The sequence below is a fragment of the Eublepharis macularius genome, chromosome 2 (assembly GCF_028583425.1).
Source record: "Eublepharis macularius isolate TG4126 chromosome 2, MPM_Emac_v1.0, whole genome shotgun sequence".
NCBI lineage: Eukaryota > Metazoa > Chordata > Lepidosauria > Squamata > Eublepharidae > Eublepharis > Eublepharis macularius.
The window spans coordinates 179,674,027-179,686,818 of NC_072791.1; the positions used below are offsets into that span (position 1 = coordinate 179,674,027).

General features: G+C 43.9%; 1 protein-coding gene across 1 annotated transcript in view; it reads left to right on the forward strand.

Moving 5' to 3' along the window:
* Positions 1-222: 222 nt before the first annotated feature.
* The window catches only part of KYNU (kynureninase), a 227,509-nt gene continuing 214,939 nt past the window's right edge, over positions 223-12,792 (forward strand). The window contains exons 1-2 of the mRNA XM_054972577.1: positions 223-301; positions 5,734-5,934. Of these exons, the coding sequence (XP_054828552.1) occupies positions 5,742-5,934 (193 nt within the window). The 5' untranslated portion in view covers positions 223-301; positions 5,734-5,741. The remainder of the gene's footprint in view (positions 302-5,733; positions 5,935-12,792) is intronic.

The window sequence follows — 12,792 nt, forward strand, 5'->3', positions numbered from 1 at the left end:
GGTGAAAAATATAAAATCAAGGATAGCATTACAAAGAAAAGTGTGAGAAACAGAATTAAAATACCATTTAAATGTGCAAAATGCTAAGGTTTATGAAAGTGTGTGAGGTATTGAGGGGACTATTCCATGCTTGTGCAAGAATGCTAGATTCCAGTACAGGAGGAGGATGGGAGGAGATCAGAGTTCAGAGGGCAGGAGCAAAATGCAAATAGAGGGGAGAAACTGGACTTTGGTAGAAAAGGGAAACGAATCCTGTCAGACACTGAATCTTGACAGAAAGAACACTACTTGTTAACTGAAGGTAAGAAATGCTGCTCCTAGATTTAGAAGGAAATTGGACCGCCAGCAAACGTGGACGCAAAAGGAGAAGCCAAAATAAACAGGATTAAATCAAAGCAGAAAATGGGATATGCTTTTTAGCTCCCAGAGATAAATATGTTCGCCCATGTTGACAAATGAACCATGTAAGAGTCACTGGGATGTTAATGCTTTGGGTCCCATTTCAGAAGGGCAAAATACATTTCATTTTTATCTAGCTATTATTGAAAGAAACAATGTTTATGAAAAATGGTTTTATGCTTGCTGTCTGCTGGCAGTAACTAAAGGCCCTGCTTAATAGGAATTAGAGTATTTAAAGTGCAGTCCTAAGCAGAGTTAAATCCTTCTAAGCCTGTTGATTTCAATGGACTTAGAAAGGTGTTATTCTTCTTAGGATTTATTTATTTATTTAAAACGTTTCTATGTGTGTATTTATTTATTTACGTTATTTATAGTCTGTGTTTCTCACTGAGACTCAAAGCAGATTATACAGTGTAAGTCAGTAAAGTCAAAATAACAACAACAACTGCGCTTATATACTGCTTTTCTAGAGAGATTAGTGCACCACTCAGAGCACAAAGCCAGGTATTATTGTCCCCACAATACAGCTGGGGAGCTGGGGCTGAGAGGAGCGGCTTATCCAAGACAATCTGCTGAGGTTATGGCAGTTGTGAGTTTTCAACCAGCAGAGTGTTGATTTGCAGCCTACCATTAACCATTATGCTACATCAGCTTTCAAAGACATTTCAATAAACAATATAATAAAGTATATAAATGTAAATTTGCAAAGATTTAAAACCAGCAGAAATCCAATGCAGAGTTGAAGAAATGCTGAAACAGAACATAAGGAATTCTAAGGCTGAAATATTGAAGGGGGATTGTATGTAGGGCTGCCAACCCCCCTGTGGGGGGCAGGGGATTCCCCGCTCCCAGCCTCTGCCCCCCTGTCAACACTCACCTGACTGGTGGGGGGAAAGGCCCAGGGAGCAGGCTTGGCAGCCAAAAAACCTCTCAGGCCAGCGCACAGCTCAAATTGGCCCCTATGAAGTACAGGAGCATGCCCACCACCAGGTGAAATTATGTCACTTCTGGAAGTGATTTCATTGTGCCCAGCAGAAGGATGCATGCTTCATGTATATATGAACAGGTCACACCTGGTAAGTGCCAGGTCCCCCTCCTTCCTGCCAGGAGGTGAGGGGACCTAGTAACCCAGCAACAGTTAGTACATAGTAGTAAAGTCTATAGTCCCTCCCTCTCCCTTTACTGATGCATCTCTTTGAGACCACTTCCTTACAGTACAGACCTCCTATCTGAGGAAAAAGCCTTCTTGAATAATTCACTGTTGCATTCTGTGCCACCTTTCTACCAAATTCAGGGTTCTCAATGTGGCAAACATTTAAGATATTTCAAACATTAAAAAGTGTTTAAAATTTAAATATACATAAAACATTCAATATAATGAAATAAAACATAAACACATTAAAGCATACAAACAGGGAGGAGAGCTTACAGTGCCAAACAAACCACTGTATTGCACTGTTACTGAAGCTGAGGGACTAGGGGCACATTTTATTTCATTTTTATAATTGCTTACAGTTACAGGCTGCTTCCACACACGTTAGATAATCCACTTTCAATACTCTTTAGTGAACATTTGAAACTGATTTTCCATGTGTGGAACAAAAAATTCACTTCTAAAGGATTGCGAAAGTGCATTGAAAGTGCATTATTCAACGTGTGTGGAAATGGCCACAGTGTGTTATCCTGCCAAAGACAAGAATATTTATTTACCTTTGATTTTAGTGGGATACAAATAAGCTCATGTGTAAATCTATTGAAATGAACTCACCCCAGAAGTTTTTAAAGTTTGAGTGGATCACCTGGCTTTAGCTAGAGGCTTTATTCTAGATGCAAAATCCATTCTGTAATCTGCTCTCAAAGTCTGATTTCTGTAAATCCTTTCCTGAACAAGACGTTGATTGATTCTTCATTAGTGTGTGTTAATCTTACTTCATAATAGTATTATACCAAATTTTCAATTTTTCTTCATTGTGACTGGATAGGGATCCCAGGTTACACGGTGGGAGTGGGGCATCCCCTGCTCCCAACCTCTGCCCCCAATACCATGCACCTGGCCAGGAGGGGGGGAAGGCAAGGAAAAGGCCTCCCAGGGATGCTCCTGGGGTGGTGCAACAATGTCACTGCCAGGAGTGATGTCATTGCACCATCTCGAGGAGTGCTCCCATGGTTCATAGTGGGCCAATTTGGGCCCAAATGGCAGAGTTGGGCCTGTTTGAGGCTCAAGTCAGCCTTCTGCCAGTTTGGAGTAGTGGCTAAGAGCACGGGTCTCTAATCTGGAGAGCCGAGTTTGATTCCCCACTCTTCCACTTGAAGCCAGCTGGGTGACCTTGGGCTAGTCACAACTCTCTGGAGCTCTCTCAGCCCCACCCATCTCACAGAGTGTTTGTTATGGGGATAATAATAGCATACTTTGTAAACCACTCAGAGTGGGCATTAAGTTGTCCTGAAGGGTGGTATATAAACCAAATATTATGTTATTATTCTGCGAACTGCAGGAGCGCTCCCAGCCCCTGCACAATGATATCTCTTCCCAGAAGTGATGTCATTGCACCACCCCAGGAGTGCATGCATGTCCAGAAGGGTGAGTGCCTGCCCCCCTCATGCCAGGAGGGTAAAGGGACTTGGCAACCCTATCATTGGACTATGCATTTAATGTTCCATTAATGTCAGCATTTGATAAAACTGTCCTGATATGTGTTGCTGATCAGATGCAGTAAATGCTATAGTCATGGTGAACCAGTTAACAATGAGGTTGTACATAATTGTCGTTTGGAAAAGACAACCACTCGCTTTTTGTTTTTGTGACCCCATCAAATCATACAGGGACCAGCTGGGTCTCTGTTACCTACCCCCGGCCAGGGCCGTATTATTCATAAGGCTGCCTAGGCTGAAGCCTAGGAACTAGAGGCCCGTGAATATTTTTTGCTGACTGCTGTTACCTGCACACGATGGGCTCTTGGCTTCTTCTCTGGGGCAAGAGAGCAGGAAAGTAAGATGAATGGGAAGGCAGCAGCCACTGAGGCTGCCCTGGGGTGAGAGGGAGGATGGGGGTTGTGGGGTGGGGCTGCCTGGGATGGGCCACTGCTTCTGCTCTTGCTAGAGCTGGTCAAACTGCACAGCCACTTTACTCATGAAAGAGTTTCTCTTTCATCTCCCTGCTGCTGGTGCCTGCAAATAGCCTCAGTTTGTCTGCAACGTCTCTCCCTCCCTCTTCCTCCTCTCTCTCTCCCTGCTCCTGCCGCGGAGTCTCAGCAAGAGGGCACATATTTCCCAGCTGGTGTCATTGGCCAGGGGAGGGGATTGTCCCTTGGCTAAAGGGAGGGTAGAACTGCCATGGGACTGTAGTGGGAACTGCCAAGTCACCCCTGGGAGAAAGAGCTTAGTGCAAAAGACCCCTGACCATGTTGATGCGTGAGGGCCCATACGTCTGTGATCCCATCTAGGGCTTGCTCCAGCAGTCTAGTACCTACTGTACCAGGGTCAGGCTGTCAGCTGTAGTGGGGTGAAAGACTGAAGTGCCGGAGGGGGGCCGAAATACCTGAAAGCCTAGAGGCCTGACCATGGGTTTATACGGCCCTGCTCCTGGCAGTATTTAAATGCAGCTCAGTGACATTTTTAAGACATCTCCATGGAACATTGATCTGTATGAGTTTCTAAATACAGGCAGAGTGGCAAATATAGACCATTAAGGCCAATTGACACACAATCCTTATGTAACAGCTGCATTAAAATTCTGTGCATACCAGCAAGTGCCCTCAGTCTTCTTATTGTGTACAGCAGCAGATAAAGCTTTTTGCAAACTGCTCCAAAAGTTTCTTTGGACCAAGGAAGTAGAACATGTACCCGAAAACTTTTCACAAGCTGCCCCAGTAACTTAGGTGACTCAGCCTGTAGATGTTGGAGGCAGTTCATTGATACCACTGATATTGTAAAATCGTATCTTCATCAAATCTGGGGGCCTAATAAAGAGCCAGTTACACTTGCAAGTCTGATACAACAATTCTCCACTAATTAATGGAAGAAATTAATTTTAATGTAATTAGTAATCAATGGCCCATGCCGGAGAAAGAGTTTCGTTGCCTTGCATGGTTCATAGTGAATATAGACTGGTCATTCTGTCACTGCTAATTAAATTAATGATTGACTGAAATAGTGAATTAGTAATGTTAATAAATGCAAGTGAACACATTTGAATTTTGGATGAGCATCACCTAGATGAGTATCACCTTGGATGAGCATCACCTGGGTGAGCATCACCTGGGTGTTTTCCATATGTAGCTTGGTGTTCACTTAGAATCCAATTAGACCAAAGTTATGGATGGAAATTTATAAATTCAGTACTACGTAAACAACAGTCCCTTTTGACTTGGTTCTCCAACTTTGGGAGGGGGTGTGGCTTGTGGTCGGCAATCTGCTTTTCATGCAGAAGGTCTGAGGTTCAATGTCCAGGATCTTCAGTTAAAGAAGCTCAACCTGAGAGGCAGGAGAGCTGCTGTCAGTCAGACCTGGATAGAGCCATGGACTGATTCAGGCCAAGGCAATTTTAAACATGTCTCCTGAGAGCAGAAACATACATTTTCTAAATAAAAGAAATATAAATAATGAGTGCTGATTTTTTGGGCTGACACATGACATAATTTGAAGAAAGAAATTATGTCCCATCTGAACGGCCAGGATGCTGGATGTATACTCTTCACAGACTTCACACTTACGAGTTGAGTGAGTCAATGAAAGGAATATAGTTATTAGAGTGGAGAGAGTGAAACAAGGCAAGATGAATGTTTAGGCCTGGGGAGATGCTGTATGCCCCCTCACACTTTTTTAAAAAATAAACTCCTCATACTTTTCAAATTTAAAAACTTCCCCATCCCTCCTTTAGCTCCTGTAAGTCAAGAAAGGAAAGGAGACGGAAGATTGCTCAGGCTTGAAAACGCAAGTTGAAATGTGGTGATGCACCTGCTATTTTCAGACGCACAGATTGTAGAAACAATAATGCTGCCTGCGGCTTTCTGTTCTGCAAGTGTGAATGACACTATAGAATTTGTTACTGCTGTTGGAGCAGTGGTAGAGCACAGAAGTTGCTGATATTGCTTTACAGGGAAAGCATTGTGTTTAAAACTAATGGCTTTAGGGCTACAGCAGTATGCTGCCTTGAAAAATGCTGGATCCGAGAACTTCTCACTTTCCCCTTTCATTCCCATGCATTCACTTTTAAAAGCTCCAAGTTTGTAACTCAACAGGCATAGCAATAATCTTCATATCAGATGCTAGCCAATATGTATAGTGTTGAATCTAAATGGAGATTCCGCCTCTTTTTTTCTCCCATTTTTTTAGAGCAAGAAATGAATAACTTGAAAATGGATCTGTCTTCTAATGGCTCACCACTGTCACCCGTCATCATTGTAGAAAACATTGCCTCGCAGCTAGCATGTAGCCCGGTGGATAAGAAAGTTGCTTTACAGATGGATGAAGAAGATGAGCTCAAGTACTTCCGTGAACATTTCCACATTCCCAAAGTGAAGGATCTGCCTCCAAGTAAGGACTGCAATTATACTGGGGTGGCTTTGCACACATTGATCATAAATCTGGAGGAATCATTGCCACTTAAAGGATCAGTGGAGGAAAAGCAGCTGCGTCTTTGAACGCAGCATGTCCCTCTGCGTTGTTAAATCAGACCCTCAAGTTGAATGATTTACGCTCTCATCTCCATCTTGAACAACATGCAAGAATACAGTACAGCACTTACTTGGTACTTATGCTGTCATTTAGTCCCTTTGAACAATATGGTGACTGACTGAAAATTATAGGCAGGAGCAGTTCTTCCTAATGGATTCAAACTGCTTTGCCTCTAGGTACTTACCTCCAAAGCTACTTCAATACAAGAAAGTTTTGCGTTGTCTATTTTGTCACTGTCGGGTGAAATTTACTATGTCTACCTTCAAGATCCCATTTGAAATAAAATGGATGTGGCACATGAACAGGTAGATTGCAGCCATTGTTTTTAGCCTTTTCAATGATTTGAAATGCTTGTATCCCATGTTCATCAGCAGTCGCTTTCAAGACAGCTATTATGTAAATTCAGTAATCAGAGTTAAATAAAAATCAATCAGGAGGCATGAGAGCAGAATAAAAAGAATACATTTGGAGAAATGTTTCCAAAAATTGTTTTTAAAAGTCTTATAAGACTCCTTTAAACCAACAATATTCTACTATTAATGATTATGTTGTTGGTTCAATCCCTGGTGTGTCCAGTTAAATAAGCTCAGATAGCAGATGATAGGAAGAATCCTGCTTTCTGAAGAGCGACCAGATAGAGTTGCAAGACTGGGCTAGATGGATCATTAGTCCGGCTCTGTAATTCCAGATGTTCAACAAATCAATAGAATTTTTTTAAAATCCTGGAATTTTTTAAAAAATCCCTTGATGCAGAAGATTCTGCTAATGAATTTTTACAGACTCTGCATAATCTTTTACTTCTGGAAGAGGTCTGATAATGGAATCCACAGGCTAGTTATATGGTGTGGCTGCTCCTCACTATGAGTCAATCAAGTGGAGCAACATATGGTTATGCTGGCATTTGTCCCAGTTGCCCCCATGTTACCTCAAGATAAGAGTGGGAATCCTTTGAAATGGCATGGCAATCTACATATCTGCAATCTATGTTTAACTGATTCACCACATGGAGAGGCTTTCATCTGAATGCCTTTTCAAGAAAGCTGCCTGTTTTATGTGAAAGTTACTGGTATCAAAATACTTATTTTGGAAAAAGATTTTTAAGTCTCTCATTGACTCTATAGTAGTGTGTTAAAAGACATTCACAATGTGAAGGTTTTATCCTAATCATAGCTTGAATATTTGTGCCGTTTTGCCTGCTAACAACCTTGCAATAAACCTATAAAATAAAAGATAATGTCAGTAATATATTCAAGAATTGGATAATGCAATAGTCACAACACATATTCTACCAAAGTCAGTGATTTTTTAATACAAAGATGTATTTATTTACTTCTTCCACTTGTACCCATCTTTCCCCCGAATGGGGACTCAAAATGACATTATGCTGTTCTCCTCCATTTTATCCTCTCCATAACCCTGTGAGATAGGTGAGGGTCATTGTTTGTGACTAGCCCACGGTCACCCAGCAAGCTTCCATGGCAGAGTGGGGATTTCAACCTGGGTCTTCTAGGTCCTAGTCCGACACTTTAACTAGCATACAGTGGCTCTGTATAGATATTGTGTGTTTTATTGTGTGTCACAGTATGACTTTTATTTTGAAACATGTGTTTTTAAAAATTTTCATATATCATCCTAATATCTTTAATGTGGTTAAAACAGAACCATTGTTCACAGAAACTAATTCTTTCTACATTTTTTAAAAAGTTTTTCTGCCACAACTTATGTAATTAGGCACTTTGATTGATTGGCTGTCTCCAATGGCTTTGTGTTAGCTTATTGGTGGTACTTAACAAAACATCAAAGGAAAGTTTCCATTCATTTATTTATTCCAGAGAAGCTCCCAATCAAAAAGGAAAACAGAACAGCACACATATAATGGCCTGTGGGTGCCAGTTTGGGCTGTTGAGAGAACAAGAGCCAGTCCCACTGTGACTAAGGAAACACCGCCATGCTTTTCAGATAGTCCACCCTTTGCCCTTTTCAGGGGTTTCTTTGGCTGTTAGCATTTCTCAAAACCTAATGAATTGCTGCCCAAGTCTGGGAATAAGCCCATTGACTGGAGAGCATTCTAAATGATTTGTGTGGTCTTAGGAGGCTGCTACAATCTAAAACAGTGCCATTTAAGAGTGATGGTATTAAGAGCCTGGAGGGGTCTAGAAATTTCATCTTTGCATTCTTTTTCACTGAATGGGACAGGTGATCTAAACAGTCTTCTTCAGCCTTCTTATTCTGGATGAGCTCCTTGCAGCAAGTGTAACTATACTGAAGTGTAGCTTCTGAGGCTTGAAGAGGTTGGTATATATATTGACGTGTGTGTGCACATGTGAGCATATACATACTACCAGAGTTGTACAGTAGTTACAGTGCTGTACTGGGATACAGAATACTGAAGGCTGGTCATTCTGTTACCCAAATAGGCAGTCTCCTTTTTTTTTTTTAAATAGGTAGTCTCCTAATTAGTTGGGGGAAATTAGTTTCAAGGAGACAAAATGAGAGGGAGTAACTGGGATTCTCCACCAATGTCTATGGGGATTGTTCCCTAGAAAGAACTCTTGAAATAAATCAACCAGATGTTCATGTCAGCGCTAGCTGTCGCTGTCGCTGCCGCTGGGCGGGGCACCAGCTGGGCTGGTCCTAACATCAGAAGAGTGCCAGGGATGCTGCAGGACCCTGCTCTGTGGAAGGAGGGGCAGTATACCTCACTCAGACTCCCTCTCAGTCCACTCGCTGGCCTGCTCAACCTGGTCTGCTCACCCTCTGCGACCTCCACCATCTCCTCCTCCAAGAACTCTCCTCCAAGCCTCCATTCTCACATGGCTCGACTCCACCTCCACGCCATCACTCCTTACTCACACCCACCACCTCAGAGCTCTCCCCCCAGCCAGCCTTTATAGGGCCTTCTTTCACCACCCCGCCCTCCTTGCAGGTCCTGCCTGCCAGGCCACCCCCCTCCCTGGCCTTCCAGCATTGGCCTGGGCTGTCTCAAGCTGCTGCAGTTGGGGTAGCTGGCTGTTCTGCCTGGATCAGCAACAGCTGTGTCATGTAGGCTGGCTGCCAGGCCTCTCTGGCTGAGCTGATTACTGAAGGTAGGGCTAGCTGTGGCCCCTTGGCTGGCTGCCCAGCCCTTCCCACAGAATGCCTTTAGCAGCTTCACCCGGAGGGGCTTGGTTCTGAGCATCTCCTGAGCCAGGTTGCTATCTTCAGGCTGAGGTGGAGGCTGGGGCATGGCTCTGGGCTGCTTCTCCTCTCTGCCAGGTAAGAGCTCTGTTTGGGCAGCTGCTGGGTCCCTAATCCCACTGTCCTTCCCCCCTTCCTCTGCCTTGCCTCCTGTCCTCTCCCTGGAGGGTGGGACTAGCTGGCCTCCCCTTGCCCCCTCTAGCCTTCTGAGGCTTTGGAACTTCACCCCTTCCCCCTGGCACAGGCAGGTTCTGGCTCTGTTTGCCGGCCAGGGTGGTTGAACTGCTGCCTCCCGGCTGCCCCCCGCCGCTGCCTCCCGGCAAGTCCGGGAGCTGGGCTGCTGACCCCGGACAGTTCAACTGGAAAGGTTTTTATTAATAGAGAAATAAAAGACACTTTGACTTTGAGAAAACATACAATCATACACAGAACACATATGAGGCTAGCTAAGAGGAAATCAGGGAGGAAAGGGGAGAAGGCAGTTTCAGGGAAGGCTATAGTTCTAAGTCTTGAAGATGAAGGGCTCATGGAGGCAGCTGTGAAATGACCAGTGTTTCATGGAGAGAAGAAGGCCAAAATGGACTGCGTTTCTGGACAGGTTCCAGGACACACACACAAAGTGGTGGAAGAACTCCAGATACAGGACCAAATGCTCCCTGGGTCAAGCTGACGTATTCGCCCCCAAAACAACAACTTGATCGATTTTTCTGGAAGTGGATAATGAGTTGGTAGAGGCTTAATTGGTCTTCCTGAGGTGGACTATAGATGTAAATGGTGCTTGATAACCCTGCGAGTATCAGGTGGGAAAAGCTACCAGGTTTGGTGAATAAGTGTTGCATAATTAGGGTAAATGGGTGAGGGAAAGTGAGATTGGGCGTGGATGAGATTAGTCAGGAGTTTCTTGGGAGGACCATTGTCCTAAATTATGCACCTCTCTGTGGCACGGAGGGTGTCTTAGTCAGCCACCTGCTCTGATTTTAGAAGGAGAGTCAGAGCAGGTGGCTGACTAAGACACCATGCTTTTCCCATGCTTTTACCTGGCTGGCATTCATTTTGTTTCATTTCAGGCCAGGCAGTGCCTTGCATTTATGATATATGAGGAAGGGTGTTTATGGTATTATATCTATAAACTGCTCCTCAGTGAGAAGAGGGGTCTGACTGCTAACAATTCTCCCAGACTAAGCTATTTCATAGGATTGTTGTGAAGATTAAGTGGAGGAGGGACGAGCCATGTGAGCCACCATGACCTCGTTGGAGGAAAGGCAGGATGAAAACATAATAAAAATAATAAACAAGTAATAGAATCAACAACAGAGAGTAATAAAACATTTGTTGGAGGAGGAGATTTTAATAACATCAATGTCAGTTCTTAATGCAGCAACAAAACAGACTTGGTCATATTACTTTCCATTTGTGTTTAGCAGCTACATGAGTACAAGCTGTTCCAAAGCATAACTATCTCTTAAAGAGAGAGCATATGACATGGGACAACCTCATACAGTACTGCCCTGACCTGGATAGCCCAGGCTAGCTTGATCTCATTAAATCTTGGAAGCTGAGCAATGTCAGCCCTGATTAGTTTCTTGGGTGGGAGACCACCAAAGAAGTCTAGAACTGTGGTGCAGAGCCAGACAATGGCAAACCAGCTCTGAATGTCTCCTGTCTTGAAAACCCTACAGCGTCAACATAAGTCACACACAAAAAAGTACCAGTATTGGCAATGAATAATTCAGTGGTGGCATGGACCTGAAATCACTCTAATGATAGTACTCCTACTGCAGATTACATTCAATGAAAGGGGAAAAGCCATCCCCTCCTACATGTCAGACTGTGGCTAAATAAGGCTCTTCCTACAGGTTCCCCCTCACAAGCAAACAGGAGTCCATTGTTTGATTAAGGAAACTTTACTGCAGAAAAGGTCCATTATAGTCCACTGTCCTGAATAGGAGACTCAGGATGGTACACGATCATTGTTACCAATGAAGGGCAAAGCATGAGGTACAGAGTAACAGTTCCCAGCTGGACCAGCCTCCCCCCACAGTTCTCAAAACAACATCTTTCAGTCTTGGGAAGTTGCTCTCTCTCAAGGCCAATGCCTGGTGGAACGGTGTTAGACAAAACAATCTCCTCCGGTGAGAAATCTGCCTGGGAAGTGGTGCACCTGTGGGGAAAGCACTTAAACACTAAAAGCATTAGAAAATGGAGTCAGTACAGTTTACATATACACTGGACCTGACATTCTGCCCCCCTTAAAATAGATCCCCCCCTGGTTTATATGGGTAACGAGTATGAAAAGCTTTGGTTAACCTAGGAGCATGAACATGCACAGAGTTCACCCATTCATCATAACCAGAATCAAAGTCCTTCCACCTAATGAGGTAAAACAGCTGTTTACGTTTGAACTTCGAGTCCAGAATTTGTTGCACCTCATAGTGTACTTGGTCGTCTATTAGAGTAGGGATGGGCGGAGCTTTGACATGCCAGTTGTCATCGGGTGGAGCCTTCTTTAAGAGACTGACATGGAACGTATCATGAACATGGCGCAAATTCTTGGGCAAATCTACTGCAACAGTCACTTTATTGATTACTTTGCGCACCGGAAAAGGTCCAAGGAACTTTAGCGCTAGTTTTCGGCTGGTCTGGGCTAGTTTTAGATTCTTGGTGGAAATATAAACATGATCCCCAGGTTGTAAATCCCAATCGGCCGCACGATGGCAATCTGCGTACTTTTTGTAATCCTGTTTGGCTTTCTCGAGGTGTTTTTTGATAAGAGTCCATTGTTGAGCGGCCTCCCCCCACCATGAAGATGCATCCGGCGAGCTAGAGGAATGGAGAGGGGGAGCGTCCAGCGGGAAAGGGTTGAAGTGAGCTCCATATACAATCTTGAAAGGAGCCTCTCCCGTGGAAGCATGCACACTGTTGTTGTATGAGAACTCCGCAAGAGGGAGAAGATCCACCCAGTTATCTTGTTGGAAATTAATATAACAACGAAGGAACTGCTCTAAAATTTGATTAGTTTTTTCAGATTGCCCGTCGGTTTGTGGGTGGTGGCTTGAGCTGATTCCTTGTTCAATATTCAACATTCGCAAAAGCTCCCGCCAGAAGTTGGCAACGAACTGTCCGCCGCGATCCGAAATCACCTTGGATGGAAAAGAATGTAATTTTACGATGTGTTTTAAGAATAAATCCGCCAATTTCCGCGCGGTGGGTACAGCAGTACACGGAATAAAATGTGCTTGCTTGGAAAACAGATCTACCACTACTAAAATGCAATTATGTCCTTTTGAATCGGGCAAATCAGTGATAAAATCCATGGAGATTATTTCCCAAGGTCGGTTAGGTGTTTCTAACGGTTGTAGGAGGCCCGGAGGTTTTCCTTTCCGAGTTTTGGCGCTGAGGCAAATGGGGCAGGAACTAACATATTGGGAAATGTCTTTGTGCATGCCCGGCCACCAGAATTGCCGTTGGACTAGATGTAACGTTTTCAGATACCCATAATGACCGGCCGTGGGGGCATCGTGACATCGCTGCAAGACCTCC